The sequence below is a fragment of the Carex rostrata genome, chromosome 14, assembly GCF_964058835.1.
Source record: "Carex rostrata chromosome 14, lpCarRost1.2, whole genome shotgun sequence".
Lineage (NCBI taxonomy): Eukaryota > Viridiplantae > Streptophyta > Magnoliopsida > Poales > Cyperaceae > Carex > Carex rostrata.
In genome coordinates this window covers 8,317,301-8,335,309 of record NC_135931.1, presented here as the reverse complement: position 1 = coordinate 8,335,309, position 18,009 = coordinate 8,317,301, and the positions used below count along the sequence as shown (strand labels likewise).

General features: G+C 35.6%; 2 protein-coding genes and 1 long non-coding RNA gene across 3 annotated transcripts; 2 read left to right on the top strand and 1 right to left on the bottom strand.

Moving 5' to 3' along the window:
• Positions 1-1,112, top strand: LOC144565674 (uncharacterized). Its single transcript, XR_013514935.1, has 3 exons — positions 1-161; positions 244-572; positions 853-1,112. It is a non-coding gene; the product is annotated as an uncharacterized LOC144565674 (long non-coding RNA).
• Positions 1,113-5,663: 4,551 nt separating this feature from the next.
• LOC144565112 (Rhodanese/Cell cycle control phosphatase superfamily protein) lies at positions 5,664-8,848 on the top strand. Its single transcript, XM_078314765.1, has 6 exons — positions 5,664-5,830; positions 6,530-6,741; positions 6,845-6,995; positions 7,604-7,689; positions 7,887-7,991; positions 8,645-8,848. The coding sequence occupies exons 1-6, from the start codon at positions 5,790-5,792 to the stop codon at positions 8,713-8,715; spliced, it is 666 nt and encodes a 221-aa protein (XP_078170891.1). The 5' UTR covers positions 5,664-5,789; the 3' UTR covers positions 8,716-8,848.
• Positions 8,849-12,371: 3,523 nt separating this feature from the next.
• On the bottom strand, positions 12,372-16,455 carry PSRP2 (RNA-binding (RRM/RBD/RNP motifs) family protein). The gene is made up of 5 exons (XM_078315456.1): positions 16,076-16,455; positions 15,278-15,379; positions 14,539-14,736; positions 13,615-13,716; positions 12,372-12,608 (listed from the first exon to the last, which is right to left on the bottom strand). The coding sequence occupies exons 1-5, from the start codon at positions 16,319-16,321 to the stop codon at positions 12,570-12,572; spliced, it is 687 nt and encodes a 228-aa protein (XP_078171582.1). The 5' UTR covers positions 16,322-16,455; the 3' UTR covers positions 12,372-12,569.
• Positions 16,456-18,009: the final 1,554 nt, after the last annotated feature.

Below are 18,009 nucleotides of genomic sequence, written 5' to 3'. Positions count from 1 at the left end.
TCTGCGCCCCTCCAAATTACAGATCTCTCCTCTCTTGCGCAACACCTAGCTCCTCTCTCCGTCATTTGAGTTGAATAGTAGCTCACAAATCATAAGCTGAGACTGAGCGAAAGATAAACCCTCGCTTCTCAAGCTGCTTTTCTCTTCTCCTATGGCCACTTGTAACTGCTCTCGAACAACCTTTTTCTTTTTTACTTTAATGTTCTCAATTGGATTCAATTGCATTTTATCCTTTCAATGCAGTGAGCAATACAAAGGTGTTTTCACATGCCGACTTGAAATTTCCTTTACCGAGTAACAAGAGATTAGTGGGAGGGCGAGGATTTTATGTTAAATTGCACACAAAATTCAAATTTGAGCATGCTATTTGTGCTCTCACTACCATTGAGAGTGAGTCGATAGCTCTGAGTTCTAGTTCAGAGACACAGATTGGTTCTGATTGGAATTTTGGAGCGTCTCAAGATGATTCTCAGGAGGATTCTGGTACCGATGAGAAAGAGATTTTGAGACGGTCAAGGATTTCAAGAGCTAATGAGGGAAATACTCCTTGGAATAAAGGAAGCATAGTCCAGGTTGGTTTAAATTAACCCGTGCCTTTGTAATTGGTCATGTTGTAACTTCCTGCTATAAAGCAATCAATGCTGACAATTAAAAGCAGATTCAACTGTGAATTTTCTCCAATTGTATTAGATGTGAAAAAAATAAACCAGTAGATCACTCAATGTGGGATGAATTAATAATTGGTAAATAGGTCATTTTGAGGTAATCTTAGGTAAATTTTACACCTCTCCGTTGTACCTACTCTTATGTAATTTTGTTCTTATGAAAAAGCACTTGAAAATAGTTTGTTAGACCTTTCTTTCAGGCTGTCTTATGCAAAAGAGGCCTTAAATATGCACACAAAGCTCCTACACAAGATGGATTTGCTTAACATCAATTCTTATGGCAAAATTGGAGGAGAGTTAGTCTTTGAGCTGGGATGAAGAAGCAAAAACACAAAAGATCAAGAGATGGATGTCATGAGTTGAATATAGTTTTAGTTTTTTTTTTTAATCATGTAACTGGTAACAAACTCATAATTATCTAGTGTTGTGGGTGGAAAATAGTAAATTAGGGTATTTTAATTTTTTTGTAAGTTATGTTAAGATTCAGATACTTATCTTTGTAAGCATAATGTTTGAATAAAGAGTTTGAAATCGAAACAATTCTTTTTTATTATTGCATTGAGATTCTGTTGATGTTTTTTTTTAGGTTTTGAGTAGAGGTAAACTGAAAATAGTGAATGTAATTATTAACAGTGTTGGTATTGGATACCAATTCCAACCTAGCTGGCTGAATTTTCGGTGCTTATAAGCCCTTATATCCCCTTTTGTTTGTTTTATAATGTTATTTTTTTAATCTTTATAGTCAGCTTCTGGTTGGATAGCTCAGTTTGGGCTATATCTGCAACTTCTGAGAAACATAAATTAAACTAGATAAACATGATATATGTCTAGTTTTTTTGCAGATCAATCTATATGACAACAAATTAAACAAGGTATATATATCAATCCAACTGAATTAAACAAGGTATATATCCTTTTGTTTAAGCCTACAACCAATTCCAACAGAAAATACTGGAGACCATGCAAATTTTTCATATCAATCAATTTGACAACAAAAAAAATTACAAAAATCTTGAAAGTTTAAATAAACTGAATAAAAACAAAACATTCCAAGCAGTCGAAATGAGAAACCGGTCAAGCTTTGCCATTGCCGGCCTATCCGTTGCGCTAGACCATGTGAACCTTCTGCCTTGCAGTGGAAGGTCCATTAATCCCAGTTGTGAGATCAAGTTAGCAAAACGCAGAGGCCTTCTCCAGTCGCCTCTTGTGTTGTTTCTTTCTCGCAATGACAGTACTTCATTGAAGTCTCCGCAAATTAACCATGGTGTGTTCTCTCCTGGATCTGCATCCCTTAAGTCCTGGAAAAATTGATCTTGTAGTGCTCTTCTGGTGGGCCCGTATACCCCTATAATTACTATGTGCTGCTGTAGTTCTTTATGCATCAATCGTACTGTGAGTGCATATGCTGTCTGTTCTGTCTGTATAAGGTCATATTTTCTGGGTTGCCATGCTATCAACACACCCCCCTTGAACCAATGGCATTTAGTGTTACAAATCTGCTCATGCTCCTTCCACAAATTTCCTTCAAAGTTGCATCATCAATTGCTTGAAGCTTTGTCTCCTGTAGGCAAAGTATATCTGGTTGTTGCAGTAATACGGACTGCCTAACTGCTAATCTTTTTTCTCTTTGCCCAAGACCCCTAACATTCCAACTTATGTATTTATTTTTAACTTTATAATCCATCTACACTAGGACAATCTGTTTGTGAAAGAGCTGGAACTGCAAATTGGGAAAGGAAAATAAGACTTCCATTCATCAATTCAGTTACATCGGAATTTTTGATAAAACAAGAGTCTGACAGGTACATCCTGCATCTCTTACCTAAACAAAAGCATAGTCCTCTGAAGGAGGAACTATTCTGACTACTTCCTCCACATGAGGAGTTCCAAAAGATAAATCTTGTCCCTCTGAAGGAGGGAATCAAGTACCTAAACCTAAAACTTAACGACATTAAAAATTAAACATACTGGTAAATCCTTCCCTTCCCCCAATCTAAACCATGGATAACTTAGAAAGCCTCAAGCTGCTCCTTCCCATTGCTGCCCTTTTGGCCAACACCAGGGTCGACGGCTTCCTCTGTCTGCGCATCAATTTCTCCCTCCTTGCCTTCTCCTGCCGCCATGAGAACCACCTCAGCCTGGGCTGCTGTCAATGGTTCAAGTGTCTTAAAGTAGTCGAGGTTGGCATGAGTTACCTTGGTTTTCACTCTCTTCTTCATTGCTTTCCTTGCCAGCGATGTTGCATATAGTTTGGTGTTTTTCCTAGCCCTTTCTTCCATGTTGCTGTAATTTCCTTTGTATTTTTCTGCCAACCTTGAGCTGCGTCTAGGGCTGTTTGTGTACCTCGGAGGTCCCGGAAACCCCGGCGGTGGGTTGTTGGTAATATCAGATTGGAGGGCCAGATCATCAGCAGCCTGCCTTTGAATTACCTTTTGCGGCGTCTGGGCTTGAGTTGCTGGGCCCGTGACATCTCCTTCCAGCAGAAGGTTGTTGTTGAGGTGTCCCTTATGTTCTTCCTGCGGGCCTTGGGCCAATTGAATTTCTGTGAGGCCCAGGGGTTCTAGGTCTGAGGGAGGGTCTGTCTGATGAATTGTTCCCTCATTTTCTCTGTGCGGTATAGGCGCTGCATCAAAGAAGACAAGTTGTACCCCTGCAAGGTGAAATAAGTACAAGATTTGGGGGATAAATGTCAGGGGAATGATGTGAACTATTGCACTTATGAAGCGTGCGCCGTTTCCCCCTTCGTACACTGCGTCGTACACCATTAGACCGTTAACTGTCCACTGACAGTGAATCTCTCTGCGCACCAGCTTGCAAAGTTCTTTCCCTTTTGAATTTCCCAGATCTGCATCTGTGTTGTTCTCTCCAGTTTTGTTGTCCCCCCCCCCCCTCCATTGAGAGTCTGTTGAATTTCTCCCGTCGGAACCCGAATGTTCCCCTCCAGTCCCAGTACTGTCCCATCGTTGTTCGGCCTGGTGTAAGGCATTGATCTTGATGTGCGCCCTTCGGATTGTGATGGTGTGTTTCTTGCTCGGTATATCGGCAACGGCCTTTCCGCCTGCGTTGGCCTCTGTGGAGTATTGTGACTCTGATCCGTCATACCATCTGGTATGTTTGACACATCCCTGGTTATACTGACATCAGTCGAATGTAACCACCCTTCCAACTCAATTTGTACCGATTGTGAGTATGGAGGAACAGATACAACAAGGTTATTGGGTATGTCTATCGGGTGAAAACAATCTACCAGGATGCGAATATCCTCAAAGTTTCCATCTGAGATGAAGGTTTCTACCCTGATTATGCTACCAAAACCCGATACTGCAATGTTCAGTGCAGGTTTCTACCCTGATTATGCTACCAAAATATCTTTGAATCTTGGGTGTCAAGAGATTTTGAAAGATTCATTAAATATCATTAATTATGTTTTCTCTAATTGGAAAATGAATTTTGAAAGTTTAAGTTTATGAATCTTTAAAATTAATGATATTTTTGAAAGATTCTTTTATTTATTTTAATTGGGTGTCAAGAGATTTTTTTTTACATTTTTTAGATCTCTTTTATTTTTAAAAATAACTAGAAATAATAGGTGGCACGTGTTCTAAAAAAATGGGAAATTAATCTGCTGTCATTCCTTTGGTATAACATGACTATGTTATTCCTCACCCAACCGTTTAATTTTGTTGAGATTCGTGTATTATAAAATATTTTTGTTGAAATCCGCACATCAAAAAATTTGAACGGCTGGATGAAGAATAACATGATACAGCAGATTTATTTCCAAAAAAAGAGAGTACATACTCTATTCTCAAGTATATAAATAATATATTTTATTGAATCGTGAATATTTATGTACATTAAAATATGAACGTCAAATTATTTATACAAAATTTGATTAATCGGCTGGATAATCATTAATCACTCACGACACTTCATCTTCCTTGCTCGTCTGCCAAGCTCTTTCTGATTTTTACAACACTGGTCAAAAGTCCAAAACTATAACCTGCCAAGCGCATTCTGATTTTTTTTAACGCTGGTCAAAACTGAAATAATTTGTGAACTGGGGCCTGGGGGTGGGTAAAAAAATTGTACCAGATTGCGGGAATAATTGCGTAACCCTGCCATTGGCTTATTGCTGAGTGGAGAGTTACCAGCCTACCAACGAGGCAACGACGCGACGAGCGGAAATAAATCTGCTGTGATTCTAAAGGGATTGCAGGACCTGTATTTCAAATCTAATCTTTTATTTTTTGAAATAGACAAATTTCAACAGTACTTATTTTTTATGCACGAATCTCTAGATAAATAAATGAATGAATTTGAAATAACAAGCTGCGATCTCTTTAGAATCACAGCAGATTTATTTCCCGCGACGAGCACGGGTTCGTATCCTCTCAGGTATTGCAGAGGATTACCCTCACTTTACGGTTTGAGATTAAATCTCAACCGGTTTGGAATTCGGGTCACCATAGGGAGTATTTTGAGCTTTAAGATTCGTGCCAAGTTAAAAAGAACGCTCCAGATCTAGTAATTGTAAAAGATTCCCTTATCAGGTATGGGAGAGGATGTGAATTCGACGAGCACTGCATTCAAAATTTCAAATACATTTCTTGATTTGGGTAAATATATTGACAAAGCTATTTTTGTGTCACGCAGTACACCAGTCATACTGTTTTTTCATTTTGTCTCGACTGATTGTTCTCTGCCTGAAGTAAAAATAGATTTGTCATATCTCTAACCCCTTGATTTCCCCAACACGTATCCTCTGCATTAACTCAAAAGGGAATCTTTTGAGTTAATAAATTTTGACCGTCTAATTTTATGACAGGATCTCTTTAATATTAGTGCGGATCTAGTCTACACGACTTTTAAAGTGAATTGGATGGTCCAGATGCATTAACTCAAAAGATTCCATTTTGAGTTGATGCAGAGGATACGAGTTTTGATTTCCCTGACAAAGTCTCGACCTATCCAGACTGAACCTTTGCACACGTGGTGCAGCCTTATTGGTTAGCGCGATTTCACGGAGCCCAGCCTTCTGTGGCGAAACCACTGCCATGGCAACCGGTGCCATTTTTGTCTTCTCAGAATCTCAGTTCAAACCCTGACTCGAACCGTAGAAAAATGGCGGTGCTGGGATTAGGTGGTGCCGTATTTTCCCCAAGGTAAAATCTTTGCACTTTTTTCTTTTGTGTTAAACTGGTAATCTTTCAAGACTGAAATTTCAATTTCCTCCCTACAAAACAACGGTTTTAAAGGATGGCCAAACTTACGCTGGTTTCTAGTTACCAGATATCTGGTTATTGACAGTGGAAGCACCAAAAGACGTTTTTCCTTCCATTCTCTCTGATTGCAAATGCGAATCAAACTGTTCAATTTGAGTTATGGTAAAAATAAACTGCTGCATAGCAAAAATGTATGGTTGATTCTGTCCAGTTTGAGATTCTGGTCACCATCTTCTTTTTATCATTTATTTAACGGTTTATGGTGGTCAGGATTTTCAGAAAAAGAACTGAGTTACCAAGTACTAACCTAATGGAGCCAGCTGTATGCTGGTTTGGTCTGTATCTGGTGAGTCTTATGTGTTTGGCTAAATTCTCATATTTAAGGCCACTTCATATATAATAATTTGAAATAGAATAATGCAAGCTACAACTGATGCGTGAAAATAAAGTGAGAATTTTGTTGAAATGAAGAGGTAGCATGTGAGGTTCCTGCAGCTTAAGCATCTTCTCTGCTTGAACCACAAAGGCTCTAAGCCTCTTCAAAGCAAAGAAAGAAGGGTCTATTTTATGTTTTGAAAGAATAACAAGATTGATATGCATTGGCTGAGTTGTTGTGTGTTTATTGTTTATTTATTTTAGGATTTTTAGAGCATCTGGTAGAATATCAACGAGGAGAAAATTTAGTTCTATACGAGCTGAGGTCATATTTGTAAATGGAGATGAAGCTAAGAAACTTGTGAATGAAGGATACAAGATTTTGGATGTTAGAGATAAGACCCAATTTGAGCGGGCCCACATTAAATCATGTTACCATGTACCATTCTTCATTGAGAACAATGATAATGACGTTGGTGTGAAACACTCCATCTTTTCTTTTGTCTTTCTGAAAATATTTTGTAAATCATCTCATGTATTGTTGCACAACACTTATTTTATTTTTTGTACTTCTTGTAGGAACAATTATAAAAAGAACAGTGCACAACAATTTCTCAGGCTTGTTCTTTGGCCTTCCATTCACAAAACAGAACCCCGATTTCATTAAATCCATTAAAGAGCAGCTACCTACAGATAGTAAATTATTGGTTGTTTGTCAAGAAGGCCTTCGGTTATTTTTCTAAACCTTTTTTTGTCGTCTTTTCTTTGTATTTTTATAGATCTACTCCTTGGTAATTCTCAAAAGAGTTTCTCCAATTGTCTGTATGCAGCTGCACCAGACTCTGATAGTGTTTTTGTCTCTAGTGTTACCACTTACCAGCATGTACCGGCCGAGTCCTAATTTGATCTTCTTAGTTGAACTTACTGTATTTTGCTTCTTCTAATTTCCTAAGTGATATTTTAGATCTAAAAAATGCTTAAATATCAAGATATAGCCAGATAAAGGAGCACATAAATCAGTTACTGTATTGTGTGGGTACCCTTTAATGATTACCTTGCCAGCATGCAAATTCTTATTCAGCACCTTAAATTTTACAATTTTTTATAACATATTTGTTCAAACCACCCTTGTTGATTCATTAAATTAGGAAAAATTTCTGCATATGCTGTTGAAAAGAACAGTTTTACTGTTCCTCCATGTTCCTTCCTTTTCTATGAAGCACCAATTACAGAGTCCTTGCAATTTCAGAATATGAGCTATGTTTTTTGTACAGATGAAACAAAGCTCTTGAAAATGTATATTTTTTTTAAAAAAAAATAATATACTATTTTATGTAGGTCTACTGCAGCTGCTAATCAGCTAGAGAGAGTAGGTTATCAAAATTTGGCATGCATCGTTTCTGGCCTTCAATCTCTCCAACCAGGTAATTAAATGCCAGTCACAGTTCATTTCTGAAAAGACGCTAAAAATAAGGAGAGCATCTTATGTAACCCTGAAATAATATGTTATACTTCTGTAGTACAAGAAATATCCCTAATTTTAATAGATAGCACTAAATTCTGGTCTGCTCTGTTAAAAAAAAAAAAACTTAAGTAAATTGAAAACTAATTATGAGTTCAGGTACATTCGAATCTGTTGGAAAAACTGAGATTGAAAATGCGGGAAAGGCTGGTCTGGTTCAAGTGCAAGGGAAAATCTCTGTTGTACTTGGGACCGTCCTGATATGTAAGCATTTAATGGATCTCCTGTTCTCATACATTTTTTTTTGGGTGAAATTGAGTAATTTAATTTGCTCTTGACACTTGTCACAATCTGTGCATCATTAATCTCAGAAGCTTAGTACTTCATCCCACCTGAACCATTTATATGGTCCCGTCATGTTATCAGCTTGGGTTATCTGTGAAACTTAGATCATCCAGTGGGTCTGGTAATTTCTTGTGAATCGGTTATTACCTTATCTAACAATTCACAGATAATTCATACTAGTCTCTCTATTCCTCAATTTGGTCTCTGATGTCTAAAACTCACCATTTTGGTTTTCTAAAGTTCCAATCTGTCTTATCCTAGTTTGCAGTGCCATATCCCTTAATATCTCTTCCTCTATTTGCTATTCCTCACTAGTGATACCATAGTTTCAAGTCCTGATGAATAAAATGTATCCACACCCAATGGCCTAGTAGCTCTGTGGCATGATTTCAAAGAGGTCATGAGTTCAAACCCTCGTAGACAGATGTGTGTGTGTGTGTGGTGGTGGTGGTGGTTGGAAAGAGAATTGAATGTTCAGCAATTGTTAATGTTTTGATTGTACCAGGGTTTAGTTGCATAAACTGTAAAAGAATACAAATTATTTTGTCTAACGTTTGGATTTATATTCTCAGGTGCATTCCTGTTCATCACATTTTTCCCGGATCAAGCTGAAAAGCTTCTTCAAATGAACCCACTTAGTTGATGTATTGAAATTTTGTAGCTCCAAGATAGTTTCCCGAGCTTTTGGTTTCTTGATGTTTGAATTTTTGTTGATTGAGGTACTTCCTCGGGTACTTGGAATTGCGACTCTGCATTTATTTGTTAAGATTTTTTTTGGGGGTAGGGGAGGGTGATATTTGAGCTGCGATGCCGCTTAGTTAACAATTAGTTGTGCTAATTATGTATCTCATTTGCGTCAATTTTCGTTTGTTTTCCTTGTAGCATGCCGTTTAGTTACAATTCACGTTTAAACAATAAATCCTGATAACTAAATGTGGCATTATTTTCTTCTGATAAAATAACTTTGTAAGGCGATTCGAAATGCTACATTAGAATGGGATCAACTTAGAATCGCACTAGAACTGGATCCACTTGAAAGCGTACGCTCAGTTCTCATGGAAGTAATTCAAATATTGAGTTAGGCTGGGGTGCTATGGATAGCATAGTGGCCTCTATGCTACGGCTCAATATTCGAGTTTTTAAAATCCAAACGGTCGATCCGAACCGTTCATCTTATTCTCCATATTAATATCTGCTTGGAGACCAAATTTTATAATTTTCTGAATTTTTTTACTATTTATTAAGCCACTTTGAAAATCGCTAATCCAACGGTTTTACTGTTTTGTGCAGCCACCGTTGGATCAACAATTTTGTAAAATACTTAATAAATAGCAAAAAAATTCAGAAAAATGTAAAATTTGGTCTCCAAGCAGATATTAATATGGAGAATAAGATGAACGGTTCGGATCGACCGTTTGGATTTTGAAAACTCGAATATTGAGCCGTAGCATAGAGGCCACTATGCTATCCATAGCACCCCAGCCTAACTCTCAAATATTTGACCTTCGACATATCAAATTCACCAAATAGACAGTTGGTAAGGTTACGAAAGTATCCCAAGCTGCCAAGCATTTCACTTTTCTAGAAAACTAGGAGAATTTGTACATAAATTTGTCCAAAGTCGCCAAATTTACGGGCTATCATCTCTATCCAATTGGGCCCGCTGGAGACTATTGTCGAATACAATCATGTGTTACAGCTTAATGCAGTTGGTAGTGATATAAGTTCTCCTTACCCCTTGATTTATATCTTATATGTGCAAGAATGAAATATGTGAGGGAGTGGCATAGAGCCTACGAACTATTGTTTAAAACTTAAAAAAAAAAAAAAACTAAACGCATTATCTTGAGTTAGATCAGATAAAAAACTCTGTTCAAATCAGTGTTATAAAATGCAATCTATGCGGCCGTTTGCGGTCCTCGGCCGCATAGAATCCAGCTATACGGATTAATGTAGATTTTACAGTTCACTTAAATAATTTATTTTTAATTAAAAAAAGTTTAGATTTGGATCCAAAAAAAAATGAATTCAGAAAGGATATCGGGTATAAAACGGATCCCATTTCTTAATCCTCATCCAGAGTCTAGACTAAATTGTCTAGTTAAGTTGGTCTGAAGGGAATGGGGAGGGCTTCCTTTATAGAGACTCCCGTGTCTTCATAATGTTATTTTACAGATGTGGGACTTAAGATATCTCATTTTTGTGTTGAGACGCCTCAGGTTCAATATTTTATTTCCTTTCACGGGGTTTCATTTTATTTCAACGTTTTTGGGACAAGTATTTGGGCCATGCATGCTACGGTTTCATTTTATTTTCTTCATGGAGGCTGCAATATTACTAGAAAATTATGCAGTTTTAGATCAAATTATGCATGACTTAATCATGCGGATTCTTTCATATTTTGAGCCACGCTGTTATAATCATGATCTTATTTGCACATATAAGTTCATAAATAAACAAAATATTTAATATTTAATAAAAAATCTGTATATATAAGTCTACATTAAAATTGCATATGCGGTATACATTGGTCTTCCGAATACCGCATCAAAACCGTATTTTAAAACCTTGGTTCAAACTCTGTTCTGCACCATCAGTCACACAAACAAAAAATATTCATCCTTGGTGGCACCTCCAGCTTCCATAGTCTATGCGTGTGAGATCTAATAAAGGGGCCCATATTTATTGTATAATAAACCGACTTCACTGTAAGCACCCCTCTTTTGTCGAATCTGTATCCTCTGGTGTACCGTAGAACGGTGTGGATTTAATATCAGCCGGGCCAAGAGAAATTTAGTCGTAGATATAATGGGACTGATTTGAGATTCGTGCTAGAGTTAAAAGAACGGTCTGGATTTTATAATCCTACGTATGGTAGTATGGTACTCGAGGTGATGCTAATTATGTTTTGTCATCCTTCCATATCACACATCTGAATCCAGAGGCGAAGCTACAGCCACGCAGGGGTAGGCAGCTGCCTACCCCTGGATTTTGAACAAACTCACCAAACATGTTAGGATTTGGATTTTGTCTACCCTTGAATATGTGTTTGCCTACCCCTGTCTTGACCGAAGAGAGCAAGGAGTCGAGTCTCCTAGAGATAAGAGTAACTGCATATTTATTTTTTAGGAAGAACAGAGTCATTAATGGCGGATTGAAAGGGGATCTAGCATAAGAAAATGATAGTGTTGGACGACAGAGAAGAGAAAGGTCAAGACGTCTGAATTTTTAGTAGAGGAAAAATGGGATATGGGCCCAAAAATATTCAACCTTTCTTTTAGCCCATGTCTAAATAGAAGTGAAATAATAATTTGGGCTTGACTTATAAATTATGTTCAGAAACTAATTAAGATATGAATCTATATAATTATTGGGCTGATAACTTTATCATTGAATTCTACATTTTTGTTTGGAAATTTTCTTAAAAAGAATTGAAGTTTAAATAAAACAGATTTGTGAGCTGGATTAAAATGTAAAATGACTAGTTAAACAAACATTTGTCTTTGTTTTCTGTTGTTCCAAATTTTCTTTCTTTCCTCTTACATGTGTTTGTTTCATACAAATTATAATTTTGGTTTAACAATCTTTATGAAATTGAGGCTTTTTTTCATTTGATTTACCAATTTTAATGGAAATAATATGGTAAAATTCCGAAAATTAGGTTTTGAGAATTTCATGAGATTAATTTGGTAAAAACTGGTAATATTGGTCAAAAATAGTTTATCATTCGAAGGTTTTTGTTTGTTAATATCTTGTATCTTCTCTTCATTATTTTTAATTTAGTTCAATGCAGTCATGCAAGCTCGCAAGAAGGTTATTTTAATTAGCTTTGACAATTTTTACTAAATTATTTGAATATGCAACATATATTCGTTTGAAAGAAATGATGTATTTACAATTCTAGTTTTTTATTAAAAAATAAAATAATATATTTTTCTTGCCTACACCTGACAAAAATCCTGGCTACGCCAATACCCTGATAAACCTTGCTGCCGCATCCATTGCCTTCTGTTTCCATTTCATAAATAATGATGCTCGCTGTGGGATATGTAAGACCTCCCTCAAAGAAATTGTTTAATCCGGTGCATAGAAAAACAGTACTGAATATTTTATCTTCAAATAAGAAAAACAAAAACAAAAACAAACCCCAGTTGCGAGAAACCTATTCCTCCTCCATCTCCGTATAAAAATGCACCTGGAGACCAAATTTTACATTTTTTTTTTAGAACCTTTTTACTATTTTTTTAGATAGGTATATTTTGTTTATCTTTATAAATTACGGCTATAAATAAGAGTGTATGCTAAAGCAAATATATCATAAATCTTAATTTTACAACTAAGCAACGAGTTGACATTATGATACAAAATTGTTTGTCCACTGCTCAGAACTAAATGACTTCGGCTTTCTAACAAAAAATGTCCAAGTTATTGAACTAAAACTCCTGCCTCAAGTGCCTTTAATCACAATTGTATTGCACAAAAAGAATTAATTAATCATCACGCTTTGTTCACCCGAATCTTTTGTCCTTCCAGCAGCTGAAACAAGCTCAAACATAAAACTAAAAATATCAGATTTTGAGGAACACGCGATTTTATAGTTCTCACTATTTGACTTTTTAGGCAAACTAGATAATTTTTTACTTTTTTGAAATAAAAGGCCAAAACAGCCCATTTCTAAATATAATTTAAATTTAGAACCCAATATTATAGGCAATGATGTATATGATACACATATCATTCTTATAAAAAATTATGTCATTTGATGCATATTTTACCGTTCATCAAGTGAGTTGCATTCTCAATGCTCTATAATTATTTGTCCATGATACATTTCTAAATGGCACTCAAATTGCATAAATTTGATTGGTTGGCTATCTAAGCATCCAACAATATACCTATTAATGTCGCTGCCAATTCTTCAAAAAAAACAATATACCTATTAATTTTTTTTTTATATAGTCAACATTATTTGAATTGATTAGAAAAATATTGTCATAATTGTCAAGATAAATTATTATCAAGTGATCACTCCTATAAATTTCTAACTAGCTTGGGCTTTTTCAGGACTTAGGACTGCAAAATTGAAGCAAGATACCGTTTATGTCATGTTTTGTAAATTTTATCGGTTTCCTTCTTCATTGTCTTTGGGCCAACAATATTGCATTAACAAGGATTACTCTTGTTGCACTAATAAGGCATATGCAAAGGCATAGTCCCAACACAACTGTTTGGAAGGTTTCTCTTGTTCTGCAAGCCCACCAAAATCAAAGAGCGGTTCTATACTGGCCCAACTTCAAGTCATGATAAAAAAGTACGAGTAATTTGCTATCATTGTGTGTTCTCTCGCAACAAATGACATTTCAAGTTTTCAACCCTTCTCTTCTAGAGCAGTTGATTACTATTTCATTTCAAATATTTTCTTTCTTTGTTTTTTTAGCATAGTTATCTTTCAGATACCAGTTTCCAAAATAACTTTTCGAAGAAAAAGATGGAGATAAATGTTTCGTGTTAAAAAGAGAAAATAAACATGAAAAGGGCTTACAGCATTATTAAACGAAGAAATAGCTTCTTGAACCGCTTCTTCAGATGAGAAGGTGACAAATCCGAAGCCACTGGATTTTGAAGTGCCGGGAACCCGAGATACCTTCGTGAATAAGAAGAATAACTTTAGTCCAAAGGATAAAAAAGAGAAGAACAATGAACAAGAAGGAAGGAGGAAGAAATTTTTTATTCATCAACTTGCAATCCGTTTATAACAAAATTTTATTTCCCTAATCTGTAAAATTCTAGACATATAATATACAGAGGTTTCCAGAGCACAGGTTGTCATAATCCCACTTTTGCATTAACATTTTAAAATACAAAATCGAAAAACCAATTTCAAACAATTTATCTTGTTCTTCTCCAGAGTGATGCACCCATGTAAAATTTTATAAATTTTTAGTTTCTTTATTACAGAACATTACAGTTAACTTGAAGCAATCATTTATGACATTTTTTATTTTATAAAAAAATTATAAATTTCACGTGAGGGCAGCCCTCATTAAGAAGAATAAGTTCAATGTTCGAATTTCCTTTTTGTATTTTTAATTCTGAAATATTATTGCAAAAGATGGCTTTTGGCAATTTGTGCCATAACAAACCTATGGCAGCGGAACCCTTTAAGATGAAACAGTTTCTGTGTAAACTTATGTTGGCTGTTGCATTTAATTTAACATTACCCAACAACAACAGCAATCCAAATTAATTTTAATGAAGTATGTTCTTTTGAAATGGTACAATTCATGGAAGTACCGTTTTACAATAGAATTTCTTATTGTAGTGAACCTCCTCCTTAACAATGATAACAAATGCTACAAAAGTTTTGTTTGCATGATATAATAGTTTCAAAATCATGTTAATTTAATGTGCATGCATGTGGATACGGTACTTCTCAAAATTCAAGCACATGCTTTTAGTGAAGTACCTTGGCACCAAGGACCTCCCCTTTCTCGGAGAATAATTTCTTGAGCAACTCAGAGGTGACAGTTTTTGCCAGGTTCCCAACATAGACCTTGTATGGGCTGTCAACAAACCCCGACTCTTCTGCTTGTAGAAGGGAGAGGTCCACTGGCTGTAACGGCTTCTCAGTTACATTTACTTTTATTTTTCTACCTCCTATCTCCTATTGAAAAAGCAAATCATGAAATTCAACAAAAGAAAATAATAAAGAACAATTGATCTAGTAACATCCATTTCAAATGACTAATAATCTGCTGATGGAACTAGTCAGATCAGACCTGTTTGGTTTTTGGATGGAAATATAGCAACTTCACCAAATCTGATATAATTGAATTTATTGAAAAATAAGAGTGGATATACCGGTATCTGGTAAGAGTGGTCTTCTGGATAAGTTTCTCTTTACTGGCACAACCAACATCTTATTGTGTTGCTTTGAAATGACTAAAATAGCAATATATCACAACCTTCAATCCGTCATTTTCTCTTATGTAAGGTGCAGCAGTTTGTGCATTTGAGAAACAACATATAAGGAAAAAATAGATATGCCAGCTCAATGCAGCACTCCATTTGGTGACATTGTAATGTGCTACTACCTCTCTTGTTGCAAATGAAGTGGACAAGTTTAGGCAGAATTTGGATCAACAAACAAGTCTAATACCACCATAACTGGGGTAGAGGTGCTAAAATGCTGGTTTAGAACTTACAGTGTCATTGAGCTTCTCAATAGCTGCATTAACATCTTCAAAGGTTGACATAGTCACAAAACCAAATCTCCTGCTCCTGCCCGAATATTTGTCATACATAACCTATTACACAGGAAGCAAATATTAAAGATATTTTAATTCCCATTAAAGGAGAAATATCGAGGAAAAAGCAATGTTACCATTTAGATGAAGTTAATCACTACAATAAATTACACTGTAGATGTAAAAAACTAGCTGGTTTTGCTATTTAGAAGAGCTTCCTGTTGTAAATTAACCACTATCAATGGTTTATCTTTCCAATCATTGGCCTTAAGGCCAGGTTTGCACAGTTTTAAGGCATAAATTAGAAATGTAGGGGAACATATTTGGCTGGAGTATGCAAAAATGTAGGGGAACCTACAAATATATTCATTTTTGTGACCTTTTATTGGGAATTTGCGTTACAGTAACACAAAAATAAATTAGAAATGTAGGGTAACTACTATTTAGATGAACATATTTAAAATAGAAAAATTATGAAACCAAATTTGCAGTACATTCTTCATTGGAGTAGAAGAAAATGAGTACTGTTTCTATGTATATAAAACCTTCTCTTTAGCCACACAAATTCATAAATCGGATAATTTTAATATAATGGAGATGGGTAATGATAAATTGAAGTTCTCAGTTTCAACACAGTTTAATTGACAGAAAAAAATGAAGGAAATGGAACACGACTCTAGATGTTGGTATTATATTATAGCAATGCGCAATATTTCCTACTAAATTAACAAAATAATAAGAGGAATAATTAAAGACCTCAGCTTTTTCTACGGAACCGTGTTCAGCGAAGATCTTGGTAAGCTGGTCATTTGTCACGTCTCTTGGTATGTTGCCAACATAAAGGCGCTTCTTCGCCTCGGCTACGGCGACGATGCTGAAGAAGCTTCTAGAAGGACGTCTTGTTTTTGGTCCAGCCATGGAGATCGACACGGCGCGATGGGTTGGAGTTGAAAAGAAACCAATGTGTGAAGTTGGGGATAGAGAAGAAGAAAGAGACGCCATGCTTACGGGACACAGAGAGAGGATGAGAGAGAGAGGAACGAGGGAGGGGAGCTAGGGAGATGGGGTTTAGTTGCTATGGACAGTGAGGAAGAGTGCGTTATCCGTTTCGAGCTTCGACGGTTCTACGAGAAGTGTTTGTATTCCTGGGAGTGGGATCACACGGCATATAATTGTCGGCCATACGATCTTTACCGTTAGATTATGCACGGATAATTGTATTACAATAAAATTTTAAGAACAGTGTCTTTTTCTTTTCTTTTTTAACTTAACAGTGAGTCAGTGACTATCAAGATAAATTTTAAGAACACTGATAGTGCAAATTTCTAGCATGTGTAAGAATTCTGATGCATCGAAATTTCAAGGGAAATTTTTTTTTATGCCACCCCAAAACTTAGAAATTATCAAATTGCCATCTCAAAACTTAAAATTATCAAATTGCCACCCCAAAATCATTCAAATTATGAAATTGCCCCATTTATACATCTAATATATATAATTAATTAAATTTATTCTAAAAAGTATTGTATTAAAAACGTATTTTGATATTTCCAATTTTACCCTTCAATTCAACAAATCATATTCAACTGTTGTCTCCAGTACATTTCTCTTCGCCTCTCAGTCGCTCTTTCTTCTCTCGCTCGTTCTCTCGCCGCGTCGCCCCCTCTCCTCTCGCGCCCACGAACCCTCTGCCGGCTATCTCCTCTCTCTCTCCTCACCGGAGTTTCTCTCTTAGCCTGCTCTCGGACCGGCCTCTCTCTCGTACCAGCGTTCAGTCGCTCTTTCTTTCCACAAATGAAGATCAACAACAGATCAGGAGCTAAATAAGATTATTATTATTATTATTTTTTATATAGATTTTGATGATATGTAACAATAGGTAAGTATATGTTAGAGATAGTGTAATTGGGGTACAGTTTGATCTATCAAAAACTATAATCCAAATAGAGATAGTGTACAAGTAGCTGAAGCATCTAATCTGTTTTTTGTTTTTTAGGTTTCAATAATTAATATGTAATGGTTCCTAATTTGTAATACAAGTATAATTTGTGATTTTATATATATTTTTTGACTTGATGGCCTGAAGAGATTTTATATTTTGTGATTTTATATTATTTTAGTTACTGGTACGCAGGTACCAAGTAATAGAACTGGAAAACAACTAGAATAAAAATTTATTTTGCAAGTTACAATGCTTTTGTTTGAAAATTATTAGCAGCAATATTATTTGTAATAGAAAAATACGGCACTCTCATCTGGTACAATTTTCTGTAACCCGGGACTTCTATTAAAATGGAACTCATGTATACTTTCCTCCAATTGTCAGCATCTTCTTAGAAAAAATAAAATATAATTAAAAGTCATCTTGAAACAAATATGAGGTTTATCAAATGAACATGAATTATTTTACTTATATATCACTTAAAATGAAGTTACCAAATATGAATGACTTGGTGTACAATTTACATGCTTACTAGCTAAAGCACTGAAGTTACCATAAAGGATGATGCAAATTAGGTCCTCATTAAGCACATACATGATACATGAAAGTAATTCAATGGATATTAATTAAAAAAATTAAAAAACTTGAACAAATTGTCAATTCAGACACTATTCCATCAAAATAAAAGGATACATATTCCTCCAATCCAAACATCATACACCTTCAGTTTTAGTAGTTACTAATCCCC

Bases quoted from the DNA above. Each gene is read 5' to 3' on its own strand.
- PSRP2 (XM_078315456.1), bottom strand. From the start codon at position 16,321: ATGGCGTCTCTTTCTTCTTCTCTATCCCCAACTTCACACATTGGTTTC. The intron at 14,737-15,277 runs GTAAGTTCTAAA...CTTTTTCAATAG, and splicing joins TTGAGAAGCTCAATGACACT to GAGATAGGAGGTAGAAAAAT. The intron at 13,717-14,538 runs GTACTTCACTAA...TTATTCACGAAG, and splicing joins GGGAGGTCCTTGGTGCCAAG to GTATCTCGGGTTCCCGGCAC.
- LOC144565112 (XM_078314765.1), top strand. From the start codon at position 5,790: ATGGCGGTGCTGGGATTAGGTGGTGCCGTATTTTCCCCAAG. The intron at 6,742-6,844 runs GTGTGAAACACT...TACTTCTTGTAG, and splicing joins GAACAATGATAATGACGTTG to GAACAATTATAAAAAGAACA. The intron at 7,690-7,886 runs GTAATTAAATGC...TTATGAGTTCAG, and splicing joins CCTTCAATCTCTCCAACCAG to GTACATTCGAATCTGTTGGA.